This window comes from Gallus gallus, chromosome 23 (assembly GCF_016699485.2).
Source record: "Gallus gallus isolate bGalGal1 chromosome 23, bGalGal1.mat.broiler.GRCg7b, whole genome shotgun sequence".
In the NCBI taxonomy this organism is placed as follows: Eukaryota; Metazoa; Chordata; class Aves; order Galliformes; family Phasianidae; genus Gallus; species Gallus gallus.
In genome coordinates, this window is record NC_052554.1 from 5,538,094 (window position 1) to 5,563,930 (window position 25,837).

At 52.6% G+C, this 25,837-nt stretch overlaps 4 protein-coding genes across 9 annotated transcripts; 1 reads left to right on the forward strand and 3 right to left on the reverse strand.

The window, feature by feature from the left end:
* Positions 1–237: 237 nt before the first annotated feature.
* KPNA6 (karyopherin subunit alpha 6) lies at positions 238–16,313 on the reverse strand. Of its 6 annotated transcripts, none has more exons than NM_001012841.3 (14): positions 16,261–16,313; positions 10,378–10,511; positions 9,566–9,661; positions 9,177–9,276; positions 8,812–8,906; positions 7,629–7,760; positions 7,325–7,413; positions 6,239–6,338; positions 5,125–5,288; positions 4,525–4,603; positions 4,014–4,139; positions 3,276–3,403; positions 2,735–2,913; positions 238–1,730 (listed from the first exon to the last, which is right to left on the reverse strand). In NM_001012841.3, exons 1-14 carry the CDS (start codon positions 16,262–16,264, stop codon positions 1,546–1,548), a joined length of 1,611 nt encoding a protein of 536 aa, NP_001012859.2. In that variant the 5' UTR covers positions 16,265–16,313; the 3' UTR covers positions 238–1,545. The 6 variants fall into 6 exon arrangements, with proteins under 6 accessions (NP_001012859.2, XP_046759514.1, XP_046759516.1 ...); XM_046903558.1 differs by lacking the exon at positions 16,261–16,313 and adding an exon at positions 15,928–16,136; XM_046903560.1 differs by lacking the exon at positions 16,261–16,313 and adding an exon at positions 15,882–16,136.
* A 280-nt stretch (positions 16,314–16,593) lies between these two features.
* On the reverse strand, positions 16,594–17,679 carry FAM229A (family with sequence similarity 229 member A). Its single transcript, XM_004947834.5, has 3 exons — positions 17,580–17,679; positions 17,052–17,188; positions 16,594–16,774 (listed from the first exon to the last, which is right to left on the reverse strand). The coding sequence occupies exons 1-3, from the start codon at positions 17,646–17,648 to the stop codon at positions 16,672–16,674; spliced, it is 309 nt and encodes a 102-aa protein (XP_004947891.1). The 5' UTR covers positions 17,649–17,679; the 3' UTR covers positions 16,594–16,671.
* A 53-nt stretch (positions 17,680–17,732) lies between these two features.
* TSSK3 (testis specific serine kinase 3) lies at positions 17,733–19,095 on the forward strand. The gene is made up of 2 exons (XM_001233431.6): positions 17,733–18,007; positions 18,352–19,095. Exons 1-2 carry the CDS (start codon positions 17,863–17,865, stop codon positions 19,011–19,013), a joined length of 807 nt encoding a protein of 268 aa, XP_001233432.1. The 5' UTR covers positions 17,733–17,862; the 3' UTR covers positions 19,014–19,095.
* A 259-nt stretch (positions 19,096–19,354) lies between these two features.
* BSDC1 (BSD domain containing 1) lies at positions 19,355–25,775 on the reverse strand. Its single transcript, NM_001012842.2, has 11 exons — positions 25,745–25,775; positions 25,533–25,593; positions 24,961–25,077; positions 24,279–24,446; positions 24,112–24,166; positions 23,356–23,471; positions 22,990–23,058; positions 22,711–22,792; positions 21,977–22,516; positions 21,457–21,560; positions 19,355–21,163 (listed from the first exon to the last, which is right to left on the reverse strand). The coding sequence occupies exons 1-11, from the start codon at positions 25,753–25,755 to the stop codon at positions 21,131–21,133; spliced, it is 1,356 nt and encodes a 451-aa protein (NP_001012860.2). The 5' UTR covers positions 25,756–25,775; the 3' UTR covers positions 19,355–21,130.
* Between the last annotated feature and the right edge of the window lie 62 nt (positions 25,776–25,837).

Here is a 25,837-nt window from a genome sequence, read left to right on the forward strand (position 1 = left end):
ATCAGCGACGAGGAGCCGCGGGGGCTGCCGGGAGACAGCGGCGAAAAGCGGCGAGCACCGCGAGACTACAACCCCCGGCGTGCCCCGCGAGAGCGACTCCCCCCTCCCCAGCGCACTACGGCTCCCGGCGTGCTCCGCGCGCAGCCCGGGCGGGAACTCGCTTCCCTCCGAGCGCCGCGACCGCCCCGCGCCGCCCGCCCGCTCCCCGCAGCCACAGACGGCTCCAGCACAGCGCGCTCATCTGCACAGAAGTTTTTATTCGTTCAACAGTCACGGACTCGGCAAACCCAACGCGGGGGCGAGGGGCACGCAGGCCCGGCCCACCCCTCCCGGCCTGAGGCCCGCGGGTGTGAGGAACAAACCTTGGCGCCCAGCAGAGCAGTTGAAGACAGACCTACGTTATACAGTACGTGAGTAAACAGGAGAAGCAGCAGGACGACGAGTGAGTGAGCTCGGGGCCGTCGTTTCCAGGTACACCTGCCTCACAGTGTTCTATTTACATAAATTACAGAAATTTAATATATAGTTTTCTCTGGAGCCCAATTAGACAAATAGCTACCTATATATAATATAAAAAATACAGAGATTTGATTCTTTTCTTGAAGGAAAAATGTACATGTTCCAACTGTGAGCAGGTGGTAAACCTGAAAACTCAGGCCTGGCGCTGCTGGGTTCACACTGCACACAGCACAGCGCTCCCCCCAACCCAAAACGCAGCCGTGTGGAAAAGATTCAAGTAAAGATGAAGGTGGGTTTCACCATTTCGACAGTTCTGCAGCTTCCATCAGTAGCAATGCAAAGCCTGTGCTGTGCCAGCTGTGCTTCCTGTTCCAGAACCACCCCAGCATCCCGCCCTCTTCGCAGTGACCAGCTTTGGGGTCTTGGTGCTTTTTATCCTTGTAAATACTACTAGCAGTTCTTCGGGAAAAAAAAATATCTAGACACGGGGAAGGATCCTTCCCCCAGAAGCCTCTCACTTCTTTGTCCATTTACAGTATGTTTTGGGGAACTCAGCCCAGCTCTGACAGGACTGTCCACTGCAGGAGGAGCGCAGAAAGGCCAGGGCTAAACTTTGCTCTTGGCAAATTAGAGTCTTTAATAAGAGTAACATGTGCAAAAAAATTAAATAGATCAACCCAGGTTTCCAGAATTATTCTTGTCAAAATACTCACTTTCTATTTCTGTTCTTACCCAACCCAATGCTGAAATCTCAATTAAGTACCCGAGGTAAGAAGTGACATTTGGGAGAGATCACCACAAAGAAAAAAAACCCAAGAGGTGCAATCTGTTACCTCAGTGTGCTTCCTCCACCCAGATGCCTGCTTTAAAGACATGTATGCAGCAGCAAAAAGAAAAAAAAAAATGTGCAAGACATCCCATTTTCTTCATGAGGACAAAGCACTCTTTCTAGTTGTTTGAAGGAAGAATTGTTTCCTAACGGGTGGAGTGAGTGTTCAGCCTTCCGTTTGCAAGGAGGAATGGGACAATCAGCTTCTCCCAGTTGCTTTCTGGCAAATTTGTGGTGGTCTTTTTGCCTGGGGCACATTATAGCTGGAAGCCTTCCATAGGGGCTTCAGGTTGCTGGAAGATGAATTGCTGCTGGTTCTCATCTACCTGGGGAGCTAAAGCAGAATCATCCTCTACTCCAAAGTAGTGCTCAATCAGGTCGAAGGCTTTCTGGTAGATCTCTTGGTTCTCGTGGCTCTGCAGGAACTCTATCTTATCCAAGCCTTAGAAAAGACAAAAGTGGAGTGTGATGAAACAGGAGATCCTAACATTCAAGCTGTCCCAATCCATCCTCCACCCTTCCCCCTATTCATTGCTTGTCTGTATTACATGAGCATTTTGTGAGCAGCACTGACAGCTAAAGCTAACTATTCCCGTTTCTCCAGAGTTGCTTGTGGATTTTATCTATATCAGCAACCATTAATCTTTCCAGCTGCAGGTTTAGCTGTTGCAGTTAAGCAGGAAGTCTCCAGCAAAGAACTGCAAGCACTGAACTGGTCAGTGAAATTTGTATCACTGGCTGTGAACAGTTTGGCAGCTGCAGGGGAAGGAAGCAGGGCCCGTCCCAGCAGCCTCCAGCAGAAGGGTAGCAACAGCTTTAGCTGTCCTAATTAAATCCACTGCTGAACAGGAAGAATCCAAGCACTACGTACTCAGGAATTTCAAGAATTTTTCTTACTGGAGGAACCAGGACACACAATGTAACAGTCAGTGAGAGGGCAAGGGAAAAAAAAAAGAAAAAAGACACTGACAGTATACAGGGCATTTCAGACCAAAATAGGAACTGTTCCTCAAAGCATTAGGAACAGGACAAAACCACCAAATTAGGTCTCTCCAGGGAAAAGCTAAGTCTCTCTGGATTTTCATCATGCATTTGCAGTGCACAGCTGGGGACAATTAGACAAATCAAAGTCCCAAGAAGTGGGTCTTACTCAGCTCAGCTTACATTGATTAATATTCCCAGCAGTGTGAACCACAATTACCAGGCTGGCCTCTAGGTTTAGGAAACCTGGATCACAAGTACAATAGTATTCACTTCCTGACCTTATCTTATGCTGTATCATAACATTCTAAAAAGACAGTGTGATCTATTATTGGAACAAATGCCAGCTAATTTGGAGCGTACCCAACCCCTTAACTCATCAGAAAAGCAAGCAAAACTAGTAGACACCTTCCAATATATTCTACTGTTTTCAAAGTCGGTGGCACTGAGGACACCAGAACCTACCATAGGCCTCTTCTATCATGCTACAGTACGGGTTGATGCCTGTCCCGCTCTGGTTGGCCTCCTGCTCTCCAAGCCTCAGGATGTTCTCCAGGCCATTCAATGCCACCTGAACAATCTTGGAGTCCATGACAGTAAGGAGGTCACAGAGAGGCTTGATGCAACCCAGGTTGACCAGGTATCTAGAAGAGATGACCAGGAACATACATTTGCCTTTCAGGATAGCAAGCACCACAATTGCTCAGTTATAAAGGACAAGTGATTCAAACTAAAATAAATTAATGTAGTTTTTTATATTTTGCTGTTTTATAAGACTCTTTATCTACTTATTAACATATACACCTCCCACCCCATTGTTTTGTTCTGATTTTAAAGTAGCTCCTTCTGACATCCAGGTGAGCAGCAAGGATCTCATTGGCTTGGGACACATCTTAGGCACTCTCCCCCAGGGTTCCCCAAATTAGTTCCTTACTACTTCAGCAGTTCCTATGAAGGAAAGGGAAATGTCTGAATGTATGGTAGCTCTCAGAGCCACAGGGAGTACCTGATCTGTTCAGGAGTTCCTCCTGACGTGGCATTTGTGATAGCCCACGCTGCCTCTTTCCTTGTACGGAATTCTGCTTTCTGTAAGATTTCTATCAGCACTGGGAAGATGTTTGCATCTATGACTGCCTGAGGAGAGAGAATAGCAAGAAGAGTTTGAATGGGCAACATGGTTTCTAAAAAGGCTATTAGGCACCTCAAAGAAACCTCTACTTCCATTTTCCAATTCAGAAAGTATTTCCCAAGCTGTTACGTTCAGCAATTCCTGCATTTCATCCCTCAGCCAAATCCCATTAACACAAGATAATCGAGTCCATAGCCAGCACAGCAGATGATCCCTATTACCGCATCAGTACTCTAAGAACGCTTTCATCATTCATCTGCCTTTGTACATCGGTCATTAAAAGGATAACTGAAACTCAACAAGCTAAAACCTTTCAAAGGGATACTTCTAATTGAGGGTGGAGAAACGGGGGCTGTATCTCTTATGATTCCAGTGATCCAACCCGACAGACTCATGCCAGCCCAGCCTCTGTAGGTACAATTAGCTTTTTTTTTAAATCTCATTTGGCAGATGGATAGAAACAGCAAGTCTGCAATAATGTCAGAGTAAAGAATGGACAAGAGCACCACAAAGCATCAGATAAGGGAAAAAGTAACTGAAAAGATCTCATTATTAATGGAATATAATGGAATCTAGGGTTATTATAGGTGACCTAGGGAAGACTCAATGCTGTACCTGTATTTGTGCTCTGTTTCCTGCTGTGATGTTAGATATGGTCCAGCAGGCTTCTTTCCTGATCGACTCCTTGGGACTACTTAATAAATGAAGGAGACAAGGCAGGGCTGAACAGTTCAGAATCACCTTTTCAGAAAGAAAACAGGAATTAGGCCACCAGTGTCAGGTAGAGAGCTAAATACTTTGCTTTCACACAGTGGATATGCGTATGGACACTGTATTTCTCTCCCTATCCTTTTAGGGAAGAGGGAAGGGAAGGCAATATTGTGCATTAAAGAAATATATACTACTCCATCTCCTTTGTATCTCAAAACCACACTTTTCTTTGCCCTAAAACTATACCATTTAGAGCAGCAAAAAACCAAAGATGAGCGAGTGTTCTGGTAAACCTTGGCTTTCAGAAGAACTTGCTGCAGATACATAAGAGGGACATACTGCCCAACTTCCACAAAATCATTGTCAGGAGTCGTTCTCCCTTCAGCTGCATCTGTAAGATCATCCCATCCCTCACCTGGGTTTGGATGTCATCTCCTGTCACGATGTTGCCGACCGCTCGCAATGCTGGGGAGGCCACTTTGTAGTCATTGTGCCTGCAGGAAAGATGTCACAAGCTTAAGAACAAATAGATCTGATCACATGTGCCTGAGTGCTTACAAGATCCACTCTCCAGTCTCCCATCTGCATTATTTACTTTAGATTCCACCCCCAGTTTAAAACTAGCTTAGAATACAGGCAGTGTTATCCTTTACATCCCAACTTATCTTCAGCATAATTACAGATCTGAGTATTTACACTCCACTCCTGAACAAAGATTGTGCTAATTTGTGCAATTCTCAGTCCTCTCTCTTTTTACAGTCTAATCATCTAGCCTAGTCTATTAACCTGAACCTCTGTTTGGTATATTCTTCCTAGTGAACAGATCTGTCCTCTCTAAGGCCAATAACTGCAGCTCTCAACCCACTTCAGACCCTCTTAGGTATCTGCTCCAGCAGTCGGTTAAGGCTCCCAGGACCTGGATCGTGCACCCACAAGGCAGGGAACACTGATGCACTTTGATATGAACTCAGGCTCAGTCACCTGCTGGGCTGAGGCAGCAAGACGAGATACTTACATTAACAACTCGACCAGTCGCCGACACACCCCCGAGTCAATAACTGCTTGAATTTTCTCATTGGGGCCATCTGATAAATAGGAAAGAGCCCAGCACGCATCTGCTAGCAAGTCAGAGTCACTGTTGAATAATAGTCGGGACAACACAGGCAGGCAGGGAGATACCTACAACAGTACCACCCCACAAGGTTAGTCACACTGCACACCACCACCACATTCACACACAAACACCACATGGCTGTGCTGACTGGCAAGATACCAATACTGAACATCCACACTTTCCTTCCTAAATTCAGCAGCTTCTTTGCTGGTCACCTCAACCACCTTGCTAAATGAAAATAACATCTCATCCTCTCAAACTGAGTGTGGACTCCTGATGAAGTGCTACTGTGTGTGCTGCAGTTCAGAAGCTCCTCATATTTCTTATCTAAGAGCACTGCTCTTCCAAACCCCTAAGCAGTTCAGCATTCAGCATCAACAGTTACATTTCAAGTACTATGAGTGCAAACCTAAATACACTTAATTTAATGTTTTCCCCTTCCCTGTAGGCTTCCCAGCTTTGATGAGCACGCTTTCAATTGAAAGAAACAAAACAAAACCACACACTGATCTTAAACTCTTTTTTGTAGAACTAAAATAAAAAATAATAATAAAAAAAGAGAAGATAGATCTGAAGAGCCAGCAGAATCTTCTGTTAGTGCCACTGGAGCACTGTGGAAGGGGAAAGCTGCTATGTAGCTACAGAGGCCTTATCTTGTAGCATGTAGACATCTCAGAATTGAATTTTCAGTCACAATTTGAGCGAAGTTGCAAACTTCCAGAGTTCATAACAAGAAAGGAAGCTCACAGTATGTGTTACTTGCATGGAAGTTTGGGTTTGCCCCTCACCTGGGGTAAGCTGATGGGCTGCCAACAGAGCCATGCATACAGGCAGGCAGAATATTAAACAGGCACTCAAATATCTGCTGAACAGCAAGATCAACCTCAGCAGGAAGAACCTCACCCTGCTCCCTCCCAGAACGTCTTGCAGAAGTCCAACGGCCAAAAATAATTTAGACAAACATCTTGACTGGGCGTCTCCCCTTCCCATCTGCCAACAAGGCATTTACTCTTACCTTATCAAATTCAGGTGGTGGACTCTTTCCTCTGCACAAGTTTGACAAGGCCCAAACAGCATTTCGTGTCATTGTCAGCCTGGTGGACTTTGTAAGGAGCCTGAAGAGACAATTACCATGAATTATATCCTCAGTACAGAGCATAAGTTGCTGGAAATCAGCAAAGGAAACAAAACAAGAGAAGAAAACCTAACAGTTGTAAGGAAGTCAAACCACTATTCCATTTGCCACACTGTCACCTGAGGCTCTCAATAAGCATGAAGAGAAGCGAAATGCAACTGCTCCTAGAATAAACAGCTTATTTCCTAACACTCAGTGACATGGAGCAGGAAGGCAAACTGTATTAGATAAGTTGCAGAAGGAAGTGCAAGACAATCAAATGCAGTTCCACACTCAAATTCATCCCAGACACTCACACTCCAACCTGAGGTCAGATGGTTCTTGGTGACCAACTGACACAAACTGCTGTCCCTCTACTCTGCAATGAAGACAGCACATCCTGTGGGCTGAGAAAGGCTCAGGCAATTCTTGCCAAGAAGGGACTGACAGAAGTACAAGTCAGCAAACCAAATCATTTGTGACAAAGCATCATTTAGCCAAGGATGAGCTAAAATAAGCAATTACTTCCAGAGCAGTGAGAGCACACTCTTAGCAGCCATATCTTCTGACTGTGGTGAGGATGTGCCACACCTGAGAGCTCAGGGATGTGCAGACCTGCTCCCTTTCCTCAGTGCTACAGAAGTCCACTCAGACCAGCACATGAAATCCACAGCACAAGCACGAAGAGCAGGCAGTTTGAGGGACACAGGGAAACAGCAAGCCCTGTGACTTCAGAGAGGCAAGCACACTGCAACAGCACCCACTTCAGATTCAGAGCAGTGTAAAGGTTTGTGAGAAGGCATGTTATCTACCAAGTCCCACTATTAATCATATGCTTGTCTGAGCTGCCAGTTTATCATATGGTACCAATAGTTTGATTCCCATCATCACATTGATGGGGAATCTATTTGCCCAGCTCAAATATTGCTCTGCTGCAGTACAACGGGACTTCAAGAACTGTATTGGCAAGTATTCATGGCTACTCACATTAACAAGGGAGGAAGAATAGCGCAGTTAAGGACATAATCTCTACACACAGAGCTGTCTCCAGCAATGTTCCCCAATGCCCAGACAGCCTGAAAGGAAATAGCAACAGTTTTAGCATTCACACAGTTTCTGAACAGAGGAAGAAAAAGGTGGTATGCTAAGAAAGCACTTTCCTGTAACTCCAAGAAACAGCTCTTCAGTTTGCGGGCTGCAGCCAGCTGCCAGACTAGTCACTCATTTTAAACACTGAGTTTCAGTCACGTGTGGTTCTTTCCCTAGCCCCAAAGTAAGAAGTGAACCTTACCTGTTCTTGAACATCCTCAAAGTCAGAGTTTAACAGCTCTATAAAGATAGGAACTGCCCCGGCCTCAATTACTATTTTTGTCTGTTGGGAAGTTCCTGATGCAATGTTCGTCAGTGCCCACGCTGCTTCAAACTGAAAAAAAGCAGAAATGAGAGGGGCATGAATAAAGTAACCCAGATGTGGCAGGATATCTGCCATTAAGTTTCAGCATAAACTCTCTTCAATTAAAAAGGTTAAGAAAGAAAGCATTTCCCAAATAAAACACCTCAGTACATAAAGATTTTCTCGAGCAGTAAGAACACAGACATCTCTGCTAGATGCCTTCTCAGAGACTACAATCTCTCAAAGGATGAAAAGCAAAGCTATCACTTGTTAACGTCACTCACACCACATTTTACTCATATGACCATTTTCTAGTACGAAGAGTGAAGACGTACAGCCCATAAATACACAGAATAAAAAGTTTTATCTACTCAGTGCAACCAGTTCCAGCAGACCCTCATCCTGCTACTAGCAGAAAGGTGCCGTGAGTTCAAGACCAGCTGAGCACCAAGGATCTACTTCTGCCACTCGTGTCTTAATTTGAGTGCAGGCTTTTATTCACTTCTTGAAGGGAAGTCCCTTACACTACATAGCCCTGGGCCAGAGAGCAGATAGAAAAAACAAAGGCAGCTATCAACTTTGAGATCCAATTCCATATATGGAGTACTTTTATCCCCTACAAGATAACTGTAATCACTACCAAACTGGAAGGAATCTCAGAAAGCCATCTCGTCCATCCCTCTGCCCCTCACAGGTCAGCACCACCGAGGCCATTTCTAACAGTCACTCCATCTGTGTATAACAGCCTCCAACATCAGAGGGCTTTCCTTAAGCAGTCGCTTCCTGCACATTTACTCCATGGCTCCACGTAAGAAACATCAGACACAGAAAAGCTACATTCCCCTCTGCTGCACCTGGAATGTAACCTCACCTTATTTTTGCCAGGATTCTTCCAACAGCTGAATTTAGGCTAAATTATAACTCCTTTCCTCCCCCCTCCACCCCCCGCCTTCCAAGCATTAAAGATAGCTCTACCATACACCACACAGTCTGCATCTTTTGGGTTCCAGACATCACCTATCTGCCATAGCAAGCACAGGTTCACACTGCTTAGCTGTGAAGGTTTAACAGTCTCCTTTACCTGTAGTGTGCAATTTTCACTTCTCTTCAGGAACTCAACAAATCTGTCCACCACTCCTTGTGTGTTTATCACTTCGTCTATTGGAGGATTTGGCTCTGAAATAGCAATGCAGCGTCAAAACAGCACGCAGGTCTCATACAGGTGAATAACAAGCACGAGCTATTATTGACCTGAGCGGTCTCAAGCTGTACTGAGCATGGTAGATCAGCTCTCCAGAACAGCTTTCAGTAAAATTCATCCAAACTTATATCAAGTTTCTAGGTTATAGCCTTCCTCAAACACAACGCTTCTGTACAACACTGCAAGTACACAAACACTGAAATAAAAGGCTATGTCAGACCCCATGGTGGGGATGTTATCTTTACCTTTAGAAAGTAACTTCCTGAATTTCTGTGTGGTTGCTAGCTGTAGATCAGGGTCATCTGAGAAAAGCATCTCTACCATCTCTCTTGTGATCACTCCCTCCTTAAAGGATGGAAAGGAAACAGAACAGCGGTTCCGTGTCACATTAAGCTTATTTCAGGTATCACAGTCAAGACAGCCTACCACAGTTTTGTTCTTAGCTAGTAATCCAAAGGTGCACTGTTTGAGATTAACGCACACTTTGGTTCCTGGCATATTTTTCCAGTTGGTTGTAGTAACATTTGCAACATATTCAACAGCGGGGAAAACAAACAGGTGAAGGTTTGTCAGTTCTATGCAGTCCACAGCATGAAGTCTGAAGGGATGATTGCAACAGGGAAAGGCACCTTACCCCACACGTTGTGGAACTGACATAGGAATCCATAAGGAGGCTATCGAACATGGAGGCATCTTCATTGATTAATTCCACATTTCTTCTTTTAAAGAGCTGGCAGAGAACACAGCACAAGAGTTATTAGAAAGCAGTGTTTGTTTAACAGTCTTCATAACTCGATGTTCCTGCTCCTCCAACGAGATACTGTCAGCTATGGACTAAGTGCAATCCAAATCAAAAAAGAGTAGTCATTAATAACAGCTCTGCACACTGAAGACTGGCTTGGCACACTAACCCCGATAATAAAACATGCTAAGTCTTGCCCTCAGATATGCAAATACCCAAGCCAGTGAAACACTGGCATATGCAAGTGCAGAATTTGGCCTAACAAGTTGGGAAAAGCAGGGAGAGGGCAGCTTGCAGGTGATGCAACCACTCAGTCTGAGCCACATGCATCACCTGGGAATCACCTCTCACTCTCAGACTTCCCAGCCAAAAAACCAGCTCAGAGTCAAGAAATACATGCAGTCCATACTTCCACTTACTTGTCTCACTTCTTGGAGCAGGAGCCCCATTCACTAATTAACAAAACCGAAAATTAAAATTCAAACCAAGGATCTGTGAACAAAAACCTTTAGTACCCCAAAGACAAAGTGCTTGGAGAGCTCTTCATGTGGGCTGTGCTCTGTACCACGTACGGAGGAAAAGAGATCTCAGGACAGAAGTAAACAAAAGGACTGCCAGCAAACCTCCATGCACAGATCCTCGAAGTTAGGCAGCAGCAGTCTTGACTGCGTTAGGGCTGTACAAAGCTAACCAAGGTGAGTTACCTGCTGCTCTCGTTTCTGTTTGCGCAGTTGGATTCCTTCCTCTTCTCTCCTGCGACGCATTTCCTCAGGATTCAGGGCTTTGTTTTTGTAGCACTTCATTCGATAGTTGTCCTTCGCAGGACTCGCCATGCTGTCTGTGAAGAGGAAAAAGAGGCCTCAGGTTTCTGGTCAGTCCCCACTCCACCCACACGTCCCCTTCAAGCAGAGGAGCGGCGCACACGGATGGTGCGGGACAGGCAGGGGAAGCAGTGCCTCTTCTAACTGCTTAGTGCTGAACTAAAAAGCTCTGTGTTGGAGTGGGATCCTGACATCAGCTCCAATGATGTGTTGTTACGACAAAAATATTGAGTTTATAGGAAGCAGAGCAGATGCACTGTTCTGAAAGGAACCTGGACCCAACGTCACAGCACTGAAGCACATTACCAATATGAAAAGCTTCTACTCAGAGAGCTTTGCTGTCCTCAGGAGGCACATAGCCAAGTTCCAGTTCAGCTTTCAGCAGAACCCATTTCCCTCGTATCCTCATGACATAACCCTGACCCCTTCCCCGCACTCAGACACCGACCACAGGCTGTTCTGGGCACAACCAGGTGGTCACTCAGTAACTGTACTAACTGCAGTGCTTTGGAGCAGGCTGTGAGAGCACCAAAACACAAAAATATACGCGTGGCGGAAATCCAACAGTGTGCAGTAAACAGAACTCTTTATCTTACAATTCCAGTTAAAAACATTGCAGAAAGATGAGCTGTATGTATCATAGGCTGAGTTTGTCCTGCCAGATTACTGCAAGTGTTCAGCACCTGACCTACTTCTGCTGCTCCGTATCTGACTAAGGCAGAACTGCAGCCTTGACTCCTAGTGCCCCTGCCTCCTACTCAGGGAAGCAACACTGCTGTTTGGTGCAGTGAGAGCAAGCAGCACCAAGCAGCAACCGGCACAGCAGACACCACCTCCTCGGCTGCATCCAGCTGCATCCCCCTGTTTTGAGCACACAGCTTCCCAAACGCTCCCTTTCTCCCATTCATGAGAAAGGCTGTTGGACTTCAGTTCCACGCCCTTCACAGGACAGGAAGGAAGCAGTGATAATCCCCAGCAAACTGCCAATTAACCCAAATTACTCCTCTCTGACAGTCAGCTGGACACCGGTATCTTTATTTTCTTCCACCTGTCCTCAGCTGCTGCAGGAAGTATCCTGGGAAAGTCTGTGGCTCTGCCTCATTAATATCTCCTCCTTCAAATTTTAAGCACCCGAGCCACTCTGCTTACAGAAAGCCCAGGTCTGACTTATCAGCTGCCTCCAGCCAGGCTGGAACCCTCCCAAGATCAGCTACAGATGCTGTGGGCCTCACTGCCCTACTGGGAGCACCCACAGCCACACAGGAGAGAGGCACATACCAGGCACAAACATCCAACCCTCACTGCTGCGGAGAGAAGAGACGACTGGAAGACTCTCTAGGTTAACATGAGAGGAAACACTTTCAGGAGGATTTCAAGAACTGCAGACACTGAACATCATGGAAAAGACCCTTCCTTTCACAGTACTTGCTTTCTAAGAGAGCATTCCCTTCCCTAGCTAAAATACCAAGGACACTCCTGCGAAAAACAACGGATAAAGAAAAAAGAACACAACAAATGAAGCTCCTCTGGTCACTGACACTGCAGCAAATGCTCCTAACAGCTGATAGCTTGGTTTGGAAAGACTACAACATAATCCCCCATAAAGACAAATTTACTCATTCCCTTTGGAAAGCAACGTCTCCAATTAAAAGGTAGTTTATAAGAAAAGGAGGAGGAAAAAGTGATTAAGTGGCTTAGCACTGCGCACATGACTACAGCCAGGCCATATAAATAGCCTGATGCCACACGGCAGCTCAGCTGCCCAGGCCTTGCACAACACACACTGCAGGCACAGCACAACAGCACAGCTGAGGCGGCCGCTGCTCGGTGGGCTCAGAGCACTGCGTGCTGCACGGCCGACTTCCAGGCTTTGGGTTTCAGGAGCATTAAGAGCCACCTTACACTGCATGGCAACCCAAAGGCCTCAGCCAGCCCCGAGGAGCGATCTCTGCACGCCAGCCGAACAGCCACCACATACCAGCATGCAGCATTCTCTTTGGCTCTTGGTTCTCTTTATCTTGCATGTATTTCTCTCTTCAGGATCTTCCCATTGACTTTTCCCAGCCCACCATCTATCTCAATTCTCTGACAGTGTCAAAACAACAGTTTGTTACACTACGTTCCATTTCTATGGCAACTGATGAATGTCACAGATGCAAGATTGTGACTTTGCTGTGAGCTCAGCAGATGCTGTAGGCACCAGACTGTAGCAAGTGCAAACACACAAAACAAAACAGACAGCAGCACAGCAACCACATACAGATTCTTTACTCGTAGTGTTTCGTGCATCCACTATGCCTGCAGTCAGCCTTCTGCAGCATCAACCATTGGCTCAAACCCTCCTACTGTGAATATCCACAAAGCGATGCCACCAAATCACACTGGTGGAATAATCAGGATTTTCTGATTAGGAAAAGCAATCATCCGCTCATTTCTGTGTGACACACACAGCTCTGAAGCCACGTATCTCCACTTTGTGACCTAATGTATAAACTGTTGCTCCGAGAAGTTTCTCCTATTACAGAAAAGCTTTGGTTAAGGTGGCTGTGGAAGCCTACCCAGAGTAGGTTTCTGTTAGCTGTGTTTAGGCAGCCAATCAAACCAGTATGATTACACCGCACCTCTCCTAGGGAAGGTTTTTCTCTACGAACCAACTAAGCCCTGCCTTAAATCAAGATAGTATCAGCCCACACCTTGGAATTACAGAACTGTTCTATGTCGTTCCAGGCGGAGGTCCCGGCTGTGCTGCAGCTGCAGTGCTCCTCAGAAGCTCAGCGTGGAGCCGCCCCTCCTGCAGCAGCAGGGCCGGAGCCCCCACTGGAGCGACCCGCACAGCCCACGGCTGCCCCTTCACCCGGGACAGCACCACGCAGGCTGCAGCCCAGACAAACTGCTCTGCTCAGTGCTCCAGAAGTCATCCAGCTGAGCCTCCCAGCACCGTCCCTTCACATTAGCAGAAAACTGTATTTCCAGCCCCAGAACTGCACCCACAACAAGCTGAGCTCATCGCTGTCTGCCCAGCAGCACTGCTGGACGAGGGCTGCAGCCAACAAGTTCTGCGTGCTGACGCCTCTGGATCAAATCATTGATAACAAACAGTACACTTAAATCAAAGCCAGGCTTTCATTGAGATAATTCATATTGGGATTGATTGCAAGTGTCCTGTGAGCTGAGAATTCCCTCCTCCTTACCACGTATTGCATGATGAGAATGTATTTAACCACCTGAACGAAAGAAGGAGAAAGCAGGATGGGAGCTGCACTCGAGGATCAGCGGAGCGCTCAGACTGTAAGCACCTGTGTGGAAGCCAACACAAAGCACAGCATTCGGCCAGAAAGCAAATCCAGGGTCAGCACTGCCCCACCGAGACTGTAACGGCTCCTTAGCATTACCGAATCAGAAACCCAACCTCACTTCTTTGCAGATGAGGTTCCTCCCACCTCCCCGCATTACTGAAAGCATTTGCTTCAAAGAGTTTTTGAGCTGCTGATTAAAGCTCCCAGCTGAGTCACTGCAGGAACTCGCATGCCTAAATCAGGACTGGTGCTGCTGAGTCAGACCGAAGGGGCAGAACAGAAACAGTTACACAGAGATTTGACACGGCTTTGTTTTTTAAAGCCAGAACACCCTTAATGAAGGTCGTGGTCCTGAGCCGTCTGTGGCAGTTTGTGGCTCACATGCTCACCTGCTGCAGTTCCTAAGTTTGAGGAGCAACAGACGGCAGTTGCTCTGAACCTCAGATAAATGCTCTTCGCATCACATCTTTCTTTAGTTGGCTCTCAAAGCAGCGTTCAAACAGTCGCTTTACAGCGTAGCGTAAAGGTTCTGCAGAACAGCAGCCACACACACCCAGTAACCGAGCGGGGCATTCCCTTCAGCCGCGTCCACAGCATCTCAAGGATTTCAGCTGGCACTGCAGAAAGTGAAGCCTAACAGTCCGTGCTCCTTGAGCACACGTTACACGAAGTCAGCAGCAAATAGATGCAAATAGTTGAACTGCCTGCGTGAGAAGTCAGGCAGACACCAGAACACAAACGTGTTCTTGGGAGCTCCTTGTTTTGCCTCCCTGCAGTTTTGCAGCGAAAAGGATGCCGGGGAGAACCCACCCGAGTGCTGAGGAGGTGACAGAGGAAAAGGAAACCGAGAAGTTCTTGCAGGAAAAGAGGCAGCTCTGTGAGCGGTGCCATCGGACAGGCAGCTCTGTGAGGCCGTTCCCCGGCGTTGAGCGCCGCAGGACAGCCGTGCGCCGCTGCCCCCCTGCAGCACTGCCCGCCCCGCGCTCCATCCCGCCCCGCACTCTCGCAGCGTTGGTTACTCTCAGCGCACGGCAGCACTCTCAGAGCGGCCCCAAACGCGGCGCGCAGCCGAGCACAGCACAGCACAGCACAGCACAGCACTGCCTGTGCCAACCCAACGTTTCTGTGCGCGGCTCACAGCTCACCCCACCGCTTCGGCCACCGGAGCAGCGATGCAAACAGCACGACTGGAATGCACGGAGCGCTGCGGCTGCGGGGGGAGGGAGTGGGAATCCTCCCGGGAAGGGATGGGGTGGCGGCGCCTCCGTCTCTCGCCAGGCTGAGCCCCACAGCGGCGGCCCTTCGGCTGTGAGACCCACTGACGTTTCAGCTCCACCTCCTCCTCCCGTCCCCGCAGCCCCGCAGCCGGGGGTTGGCAGCTTTGGGCCCTCTCTGCACATCCCAGGGCCTTCGGCTCTCCTAGGAGCACTCCGATGACGGGTGAGGGATAACAGCCTCCCGCCAGAGAGCCCTCAGTGACACTTCTGGCAGCGGGGATTAACTTCGAGTCACCTCAGACCTGAGGCTCCGGCGCTGCAGAGTCCTGAAGCCACTCGAAACAGCCGAACACGGCGGCGTGCCGGGAGCTCAGCCCCCCAGCAGCACTTCGCTACGGCGGCGCCCAGCAGAGCTCGCGGGGCCGTTCAGCGCCGCCACCATACGCGGCAAAGGGGGAGCCGAGAGCGGCCGCGGCACGGCGGGACCGGGACGGCCCCACCCCGCAGGGAGGACCGGCGCCGCAGCCGCGCCGTTCGCCGCCGAAAAGCCCAACTTCGTTTGTCTTAAACGTCAGCGACGTTACACCGGAAAAGTTAAAGAGAACAGCGTGGAGTTACCGCCGCCAGAAAGGCGGAGGGCAGCGGGACGGGACGGGACGGCACGGAGACCCCGCGGCGCTCACAGCCCGCGGACACCGCGCGGGGCGGCCGCTCTCAGCCGGGACGTCCGAACGCCGCCGGGGCCGCGAAGGGCCCTTCGGAGGGCGCGCGGGGAACGGCGGCGCAGAGCGGCGCTCCGCGGGACGGCCGCCATTCCCCGCACGGCGCGGAGCCCCGCAGCGCTGCAGGCGGCGCCCGGACGGGATGGACGCACCGCGGAGCCGCCGCCGACCCCCGCACCGCACCGCCCCGCACCGCACCGTCCTCGGAGCGCGCGCAGCGCCGTCCAGACGGAGCCGCGCACCGACGGCGGCGGCCGCGCCCAACGGCTCCGCGCGGAACCGCGGCGCGCACCGCCAACGCCCCGCAGCGCCGCGCGCGGCCCCACAGCGGTACGCGGAGCTCCGACGGCCGCCAACCCCGACCCCAACGGCCGCGCTCGCGGCTGCCGCCCCCCGGCCCGACCGCCCGCGGGATGACTCAGTGCGCGGCCCCGCGGCCGGTAGCGCCCGGCACCGCCCGCGTACGGACGGCTCTGCCCCGGCGGGACGGCCCCGCGGCTCCCAGCGCGCGGCTCGGCCCGCCGCCCTCACCCATCGCGGATCCCCGGGCGGACGCTCCTCCGGCGGCGGCTCCGAGCGGCCACAATATGGCGGCGGGAGCGGGAGGGCGGGGAGCGGGCGGCCGACGGCGGCCGAGAGGAGCCGCGCCGCGCCGCGCGGGGAGGGGGCGGGGCGACGCGGGGAGGGGGCGGGGCCGAACCGCCTTCGGCGGCCGCGGTGTCCGCGCGCGGATCGTCGTCGCGCTCCGCGTCCCCCGAGCGCCGTCCCCTCCCGGCCCCCCTCTCCGCCCTCCTCAGCCCCAACCCCTCCGATCGCGGCCCCGCACGCGGTTCGGTGACCCAAAGAGGACAGCGGGCGCGGGAACGCTGTAGGACGGCCTTTCTTTACAAAGTGCATAAAGGATCCGCGTCCCTCGCTGCTCCCGGGCTGCGTGCGGCGGCATCAGGTGCTGCGTGGCCGGCAGTTCCCTCCCATGGCAATGAAGACATCAATGGGGACGTGGGGCAGCGTCAGGCAGTGGTTGGCGGGGCATCGCCGCAGCCGCCTGCAGGGAGAGCGGGGTGAGCGCCGGGATGGCACAGTGCAGCACAGCACAGCACAGCACAGCACAGTGCAGCACAGCACAGCACAGCACAGCACAGTGCAGCACAGTACAGCACAGCACAGTGCAGCACAGCACAGCACAGCACAGCACAGTGCAGCACAGTACAGCACAGCACAGTGCAGCACAGCACAGCACAGCACAGCACAGTGCAGCACAGTACAGCACAGCACAGCACAGCACAGCGTGCAGCACCACGGCAGCCCCGCAGGACCCTCACCTGCCCGCAGTCCACGCAGTGCCCACCCGCTGCTGTGACTCCAAAGCTGCGGCCGCACTGCGACAGTCGCCTGCCTCGATGGGGAACCTTCGGGCCCGCGGCGCTTCCTGGGAGCTCATGTCCAGGCCCGGATGTCTCTGCGCGGGGAGAAGCAGCTGTGAGTGAGGTGAGCTGCAGCGCCGGGCCTGGCCAACACAGCACAGTCGGCCCAGGGCTCGGTGTGGCCGTGCGTTGCCTTCCTGAGGCGAAGGAGCGCGGCCCGGTTGGGCTGCAGGCACTGGAGCTGCCAAACGCGCTCAGCTCAGACGTGAGGCCGCAGCAGGAGGGTAAGGGCACAGCCCGGCACAGCTGAGGGGCACACACAGCCCCGGGGTCCCCTCCCTGCAGCAGCAAAGCGTTCTCTGACCGCCGGTTCCGAAAGCCCTTCAGCCGCGCCCCGATCCGCCCCGGGCAAAGTGGGAGAGGAACCGATGGGGCCCCGGCGGTCCCCACCCCGCAATCCTCCACCCCGTGAGCCCCCCTACTCACAGTGCCCACCGAGCGGGTGCTCAGCACAGCCCACTCCCCCCTGCCTGGCGGAGCAGTCACGCGCTTCATCCATCATCTGGGATTCACGCAGCATCGCTGCATCACAATAGCACGCCCAGGCTGCTAAAGGTGCCTCGATGCCCCCTTCCCACCAGGGCACGAGCGGGGCCTGGTGGCACAACGCATGCCAACAGAGGGCACGGGATCCCCTGGCCACTGCGATGCTGTTGTCGAGTTGCTGGGGGTAGACCTGAGATTGAACGGCCCCGGATTGTGAGAGGACATGGAGGAGTTTTTGCTTGCCAGCGGCTACCAGCTCGGCAAAACCATTGGGGAGGGAACTTACTCCAAAGTGAAGGAGGCCTTTTCCCATAAGCATCAGAAGAAAGTAGCAATTAAGATAATTGATAAGAGTGCAAGTCCAGAAGGTAAGAAGTAGCCCCAAAGAGCTTCCGGGCTGAGGCAGCACCCCTCCATGGAAGCTTTTCATTCCTGTCAGTTTCCCAGACTTTCCACCATAGAGCAGACAGGGAAGGTGAGTGTTGAGGGCAGCGCGGAGCAGCCGGGCTGTGACCCAGCGGGGTTTAACCGGCGCCTCCAGCTGCAGGGACGGCCAAAAGCAGCAGCGCTCAGATCCATCCGGACAAGGATCCTGCGGGGAGCCGGGCTCCCACGGCACGACCCCCCCCCCCTTCCCACCCCGTGGCTGCAGCCAGGCGTGCTGGGGGGCAGCGGCTCGGGAACTGAGAGCCAATTTTCCTCCTCTTGGCAGAGTTCATTCAGAAATTCCTGCCCCGGGAGCTCCAGATCATCGAGCGCTTGGACCACAAGAACATCATCCACGTGTACGAGGTGCTGGAGTCTGCAGACGGGAAGATCTACCTCGTGATGGAGCTGGCCGAGGACGGGGACATCTTTGACTACGTGACACACCAAGGCCCGCTGCCTGAGCACCGCGCCAGGACGCTCTTCCGCCAGCTGGTCGAGGCCATCCAGTACTGCCACGGCTGCGGGGTGGCTCACCGCGACCTCAAGTGCGAGAACGCGCTGCTGCAGGGCCGCACCGTGAAGCTGACGGACTTCAGCTTCGCCAAGCAGCTCCCCGTGGGCGGCCGGGAGCTGAGCCGCACCTTCTGCGGCAGCGTGGCCTACGCGGCACCCGAAGTGCTGCAGGGAGTGCCCCACGACAGCCGCAAGGGCGACATCTGGAGTCTGGGCGTCATCCTCTACGTCCTGCTGTGCGCCCAGCTGCCCTTCGACGACACCAACATCCCGCAGATGCTGTGCCAGCAGCAGAAAGGCGTCTCCCTGCCTGGGCACCTGGGGGTCTCCAGGACGTGCCAGGACCTCCTGAAAAGGCTCCTGGAACCAGACATGGTCCTGCGGCCCTCCGTGGAGCGGCTCAGCAGGCACCCCTGGCTGGCCAGACCCTGAGAAGCGCTCACCCCGCCCCCTCCCCCGGGGAGGGATCGCTTCTAGGATGCCAATAAATTTGGATGTCAGTGTTTCCCACGTATTCAGCCTCACGGCTGCTGCCAGAGATAAGCTCTGTTTCGCATTCGGCCGTTTTTACCTGCTCCCTCCCAGCCCCGGCCTTCAGCAGCAGGGAACAGAGCAGACCAAGCAGATTCACCCCCACGTCCTCATCCCCACCCCGGTAAGCAAACTTCCCTTGAGGTGAGGGGGAGGAAAGCAGAAGAAATTTAAAGCAGTTGATCCTCTGGAGGCAGCTGTCCCCAGCCCACAGCAGGCAAAAGAAACGAGGACACAGGTGGTGACTGCTGAATTCCTTTAATTGCTGTTAACTGCAAGTCTGTAAAAGGTTTGGAGAAAGTCATTGTTACAAAACTACCAGCTGTTAGAATTGTTCCTGGTTTTTCACCCCAGCTAGAAAAGGCTCAGGGAGATGTGGAATTGTTCCAAACTGAGAATATTGCACAGACAACCAAATGGTTAATTTGACTAAAGAAAAAAGAGACACAGAGAGCAGCGCAGCCCCAGAGCTCCGGCCCCGGCCTGACTCACCCTCAGAGCCGAGGGAGCGCAGCGCTGAGCGCCCTGCCCCAGCAGCAGCCCCACAGCAGGAACCGCCCCACTGCCGGCCGGCATTTGCCCACAACAGGTTTTTCTGCTACAGCCAAACACAGCCCACGGCGGGTGAGGCCGTGCAGGTTTTAGAGGCTCTGCTGCGCCTGCCGGACGCTCGGTGGGAGCTGAGCAGCTCAGTCCCTGCACCTCGTGGGTTCTGCAGCACAGACAAGCTCTCGTGTAAGGGCCTCAGGTCGGTGCTGCCACCAACCCACACACATAGGTGGTCGCATTTGAATGTCCCCAAACATGGGGAGGAAAAATACCAAGTTTTCAAAGAGCACCTACACTAATGCAATTCAGAAATGAGGAAACCCACAGCTCAAATGAAGCAGCATAGGAAGGGGCAGAAGAACAAAGGTAGCATGTATAAAACCACCCCCCAAAAGGCCAAACACAGCTCCACCCCTTTAGGGCAACCTGTTCATGACATCCACTGAGGAGCATCTCATGACATTAAGAGTAAACTGCCCCAGAAAGGGGCGGTGGGGCTGAAGGAAGCATTGCAGGCAGTCGCAGGGGCTCAAGTGAAGGAAACCAAATGAGCAGAGGGTGGCCCGTGGCTCCGGGGTGGGCTGCAGCTCTGCAAAGGGCACCACTGCAGCAGGGTGCTGCTCCAGGCTGACCCAAAGCACCGCCCACCCAGGAAGGGCTCAGGGAAGAGCAAGCCTCAAGCACTCAACTCAGAGAATTTAACTAGAAGTACACAAAACGCAGTAGAGAAAGGCAGTGCAGCTGTTCTAGCTGCAGAGGGGACAACATCAAGCCTTGGCTCTTAGAGGAGCTGTTGCTCTTGCTGTAGGAGACAGGAGTTTCCATTAGAAGAAGCTTCCAAGACAAAAAGCCAGGCAGAAGCTAAGGGTTTGGCAGGGAGTTCAGCTCCTTCCAGCGCAGCCCAGCTTCGGGCCAAAGCCAAAAGCCAACTGCCTTCCTTTGCACAACGAGTGTGACAGCAGGCAGGACTTGTGCTGCAGCACCTCCAGCCCCAGCCGCTCCCCACACTGGGGGCAATGGGCCAGCAGCTCAGAGCGAGCGGGCGCAGCACCCAGGAACCTCTGAGCTGCTGCACAGATTACACACACACATACAATCACCCAATGGGCAGCCTGGCAGCACTGAGCAATCCTGCCAGCTGCCCAAGCGCCCACTCAGCCCTCACTGCATTGCAACTGCCACCACCGGACACTTCTGGGGCTGTCAGTTTTGGCCTCGCCGCTCTCTCAGACCTCTTGAGAAGATGAGCTCCCCAGCAGCTTAAGTGTACGAGCAAATTCCCAATTCTTCCCCCCTCCTCTGGGTCTGAAGGGGTCGTTTGAGTTGCCCACAGGATTTAGGAGGAGTGAATCTCCTCCAGCCAGGAGCTGCAATCCCCAGCACAGTTACACACAAAGGAATAGCCGGTCTGTGATTTAATTCACATTCGATGGTGGAAATGAGCCTGTGATAAGCTGGAAGCTGTTGCTTTATTCCCAGTCTTCCCACTCTTCATCTTCCAGCTGCAAATGAGAATAACATCCCCCAATTGTTTCTGCAACTCAGCAGCCATCTGCTGAGAAATCCTCCTGCCCAGAGCACCCGAGCCTGACACGACCACCAGCCCCATGTCTGCACAACAGGGGTCTGTTTGCTCAGCTCTCCCTGGGGAACACTCCTCCCTCACTGAGCACATTTAGAAGCCACTCTGCTGCAGCTAATCCTGACCCCCATGTCCCTGCAGAGCTGACGAAAGGTTGGTGCTCCGTGGGAGCAGAGCTCTCACCTATCTGAGTGATCGCCACCCCCAACTCACCTCCCCAGACACCTCCACCTTCGACAGCGCCAGCTGCACCTCCTCTTCAGTCATATCCAAATCAAAGTCCTTTTCCCAGTCCTCGCTGATATCAGTGCTGGAACCTGGAACCACAAACACCACAGCTGAGCCACACAGGCTGCATTTGCTCTCCAGGCACTCTGGCCAAAGCAAAAGCTGCTCTGCTCAGCAGACACTTTTGATTTCTTTTCTCCTCCCTCCATTATCACAAAAGCAAAGAATCGGGACTTGGCATTTGATATGTTCTAGACAGCAATTCAGGGAACAACGGGCCAGGACAGAGATCTGCACAGCAGAAAATCTCTCCATAGGTCAATTGGGACTGTTTCCTAGCCTTAATGTTTTGTCAGAAACGCCCAACTGACCCCACGAGCTGCACGACCAGCATCACAGCTCCAAGCCCAAGATCCCGCACCCAGCTTTCCATTCCAACTCTGAGCCCTTTCCTCAAAAGCTGCCACACAGCAGATTTCCAGGCCTGGTGCTGGTCCACACGCACCTTTCTTGCCGTTGTTGGAAGGGGTGGACTTTCCACTGTCAGAGTTCAGCTCAAAGACACGCAGATCTGTTGGTCCTTCCTCTTTCAGAGTCTCTGTCCTGCCTTGGGCTTTGCTCTCCACCTCTTTGGGCCCAGTCACAGCTGTTTGCTCTGAGCACACTGCTGGCTCCTGGGCAGCTGCAGAGGGATGCCCAGGTTCAGGAGGCTTTGGCAGCGGGCTCTGCTCCTCTGAGGTGGCCTCCAGCAGCCTCTGGGAGAGGTCTCTGTTCCCAGACGGCTGCACTCCAGTCTGTAGCTGCACAACAGGCACAGAGGCAGGGTTTGCAATCTGAGTCACAAGGGAGACGCTCTCACTGCTCTCAGAGGGGCTCCCCTCCGCTGGGGCCAGCTCAGGAGGGAGGATGGCCCAGCTTTCCCCCGAGGGTCCCTTGTGAACAGAGGGCTGGCTTCCCTCCAGGGCTGCAGAAGCAGATGCTTTCTCTGCTGCTTGTGGAAATTTCACGTTTGCACAAGGCAGGGGTGACATCCCCAAGAACTCCTCTGTAAGAAGGCAGAAGAGAAGCAAGAGATATTTCAGCAAGTGCAGCAGCAATTGACACCACAGCAGTTTTGGATAAAGCTGGGTCAGGAGCTGAACTGGTGGGAGCAAGGAGGAGCTGCCACCTTCTCTAACACAGATCGCTGATGTCTGCACAAAGCTGCCCACAGAGCCTCCTCCACCATCTCTAACCCACCTTCATCCTCTTCCCAGCCTGGCTCCTCTTGGTGAATGCTCTGCTCTGCGCGCTGCTTCAGAGCCTCCCTCCGGACTTCATCCTGCAGGGAACTCAGCATCAGCAGCTGCTCATGTCCTGGACCTTTCTTTCCCCAGGAACATCAGCAACATCAGGGACACAGAAGGCAGCCAAGCCCTGCGCTTCCAGGAAAGAACCTTCTGCCTCTTCAGTCTGCCCTAGTATGCTCTCTGGCTGGAGTGCCCACACACTGGGAGAAACCCCCACCTCCCAACCTACCTGCTCCAGGCGATGCACTTTATAGAAGTAGCGTTGCCAGAACTCCGAATGGGAGACAGCTGCAGGGACCTGGAAACAGGAAGGGTAAGGTCATGATCCTTACAGGAACCACTGCAACCTGCACAGGGCACCAGCCTCGCCAGGCACACAGACCTGAGGCAAAGCATGAGGTTCACACCAACAGATGCTCAGACACACATCAGGCAGCTACAGAGGAACTTCTGACCCCAGACCATCAAAAACAAGCGGGGGCAGAATATGACGCTGCTGTGCAACTACACTCCTTTCTGCCACCAACTTCTCAGGGCTCAGGTAGGAATCATATCCCGGGTCAGAACTTTCCTGCTACAGTAATGAAGGCCATACCATTTTGGTGTAGAGAGCCCGGATGGAAGGGCTGGTTGCCAGCAGTTCTGCGATCTCCCCTTTCTTCTCTTCCAGGCTAAACCGGGAGAGCCAGGCTTCAAGGAGCTCAGCAGGGCCTGCACAGGACAAGAAGAGAGATAACAATCTTTGGCATAAACAAGGCGCAAAGTTGCAGGAAGTTTCTTTGGAAAGATGCTCCAGACGAGATGAGGTGAGCAAAGGTCAGGCAAGGAAAGGCAGGAGTACAAGAAGACATGCAGCCCTGAGATGAGCACACCTCCTTCGTGTGGTGTCAAACCTCACGCAAGCAGGAGGGAATTCACAAGCCGTGTGCAGTCAAAGCAGAGAAACCAGGGAAGGGAGGAACAGCATTCTCAAGCCAAAAGCAGTCAAGGCCTAGAGGGGTGCACACACTTCCACCCGTTCGCCATACACTCCCTGTTCCCAGAGGAAAGGAGCAGTGCTGCTGCTCACAGCTATGGAACAGTCACCAGCCTCAGGGGAGACTGAGACAGAGACTCCAATCTCTGTGCCCACCTCGTAGGATAGCACCAGCTGCAGAAGCTGTTTAAGCCAATCCAGAAAACTCAATCTAAGCTAGTCCTCAAGGCAACAGATAGGCCTGCTTCCTACCACAGGTGACCCTGCCTACACTCATCCAGCAGACCCGCTGTTAAAGGTTCTGCACAGTTTGGGATGGCCCACAGACCCCACACCAGGCAAGCTTTTCTCAGCAGAGCTGCCAGGGCTCCGTACCGTCAGGTTCGTTGCAGTAGGTGGCTGGGTCTGACTGGAGGCTGTAGAGGCGAGCCTGGAGGAGAACACATATGTGGAGGAGCCATCACTGGAGGGGTAGCAGCAAGACAGGGGAGGACAGGCTTAGGGATCAGTGCTGAGGGGAAGCTCAGAGCTGGGGCACTCACCTTCGCGCTGTCATAGGGCTCTGTGGTACCTGTGGGTGTTGCCATCAACGTTATGACATCGCAGTCAATGGTCTTGTCTGGCGAGGGAGCAAAAGTGTCTGAGATGACACCCAGGAAGTCAGAGATCCCCTTCCTCACCTTTTCAGTCGCACCAGAAGCTTCTGTCCTCTTGAAGAAGAACAGTGACATAGTGTAAGGAACAGTGTCTGAAGCAGGATTTCTCTCCCTCCAAAAATGTGCTGAAATGACTTGTGGCCAGGGCTGGGCAAAGGGTGTAGTGGCAGTCACTGTCCTCACGTGGTGGGGGGGCAGTCTGTCCTTCACAGTGGGTTGCTTGGAAACTGATCCTGGGCTTTGAGGGGAAAGGGAGCTGGGCTCAGAGACTGGCACAGAAACAGCCGTGCAAAGCTGACAGCTTGTGCAAAGGTCTGAAGTCACACCACGGTGACGTTGCCAATAACCTGCCTGCACAGCACACAGGCAGCAAGAAAGCACTGGAAATCTTCCCTCACTGATCCCCAAAGCTTCATCATTACAGTGAGAAAATCCCACTCAGCACTAAATCTGTAAGGGGAGGATTGTGTCCTCAGAGGCAGGAGGGATGTGCCAGTTGCAGGTATGTCTTATTCACCCCGTTCTGCTTTCTACAGTAGGAACTCAGCACTCCTGCTCTGATACTCACTGCCAGTCTGTCCTTCACCACGCTGGCCGTAGCAGCAATCGTGCAGGCTGTGTCATGCTGCACAACTTGAGTGAACTCAGCCAGGTCCCGCTTCATGAATTCTAAAGCTTCTGTGGACTGTAGGAAAACAAACAGACTGCCTAATCTTCTGGTCTCCAGCAAAGCTAAGGTAGCTCTGGGAATGCCTCGCACTCACAGAAATGGAATGCAAGGTGCCTTTACCCCAACTTGTGCAAGGGGTAAAACTGCAGTAATCAGAATAACAGCGGGAAACAGCCATACACAAAACATATCAGAGTAATTTTTTAAGTTAAAAGTTGAAAAACAAAAAGCAGGAAAAGAAAAACAGGTGTGTAAAAGCCTTATAGTGAGTCCTGTATGATTAACATAAGCAGTACTGCCACATGCAGGAAGTTACACATCACAACGCGATGCAATGGGCACAAACCTGCCCGGCTCTGGGAGCTGCCGATCCCGGCACCTCCACCTCCACCTCCACCTCCGCCGCCGCCGCCGCCGCACCGCCACCCCCCCGCTCCCAGCCGTTCCCCGAGGCCTCGGGGCCGCTTTACCTTCTCCTTGACGGCCTGGTAGCTCTGTTGCAGCCAGCTCCGCCACCAGCCCGCGTCCTCCCTGCCAGGAGACAAGCACATCAGCCGGGCCTACCCCAAGCCCTGCTCCCCCCCAGCCCTGCCCGGCCCACCGGGGCCATCCCTCCCGCCGCCCCTACAGCCCAACCCCACCCGGGCCCAGCGCAGCCGCTCCGCCGTAACACCGCACTCACCCTTCCGCCATCTTGGCGGCGTGACGTCACCAATATTTACCGACCCCTCACCTGTCGGTCCCGCTTTCCGCGGAGGGGCGGACTTCCGGGAGC

Coding starts and splice junctions, on each gene's coding strand:
- KPNA6 (XM_015297668.4), bottom strand. CDS start 12,518: ATGCAAGATAAAGAGAACCAAGAGCCAAAGAGAATGCTGCATGCTG. Junction 4,140..4,524: donor GAGATGACATCCAAACCCAG/GTGAGGGATGGG, acceptor CTTTCTGAAAAG/GTGATTCTGAACTGTTCAGC. Junction 3,404..4,013: donor GAAACAGAGCACAAATACAG/GTACAGCATTGA, acceptor CTCTCTCCTCAG/GCAGTCATAGATGCAAACAT.
- FAM229A (XM_004947834.5), bottom strand. CDS start 17,648: ATGAAGCGCGTGACTGCTCCGCCAGGCAGGGGGGAGTGGGCTGTGCTG. Junction 17,189..17,579: donor GCACCCGCTCGGTGGGCACT/GTGAGTAGGGGG, acceptor CTCCCCGCGCAG/AGACATCCGGGCCTGGACAT. Junction 16,775..17,051: donor ACTGCGTGGACTGCGGGCAG/GTGAGGGTCCTG, acceptor CTCTCCCTGCAG/GCGGCTGCGGCGATGCCCCG.
- TSSK3 (XM_001233431.6), top strand. CDS start 17,863: ATGGAGGAGTTTTTGCTTGCCAGCGGCTACCAGCTCGGCAAAACCATT. Junction 18,008..18,351: donor TAAGAGTGCAAGTCCAGAAG/GTAAGAAGTAGC, acceptor TCCTCTTGGCAG/AGTTCATTCAGAAATTCCTG.
- BSDC1 (NM_001012842.2), bottom strand. Junction 23,472..24,111: donor CTACTGCAACGAACCTGACG/GTACGGAGCCCT, acceptor TGTCCTGTGCAG/GCCCTGCTGAGCTCCTTGAA. Junction 21,561..21,976: donor TTCCAACAACGGCAAGAAAG/GTGCGTGTGGAC, acceptor TTGTGGTTCCAG/GTTCCAGCACTGATATCAGC.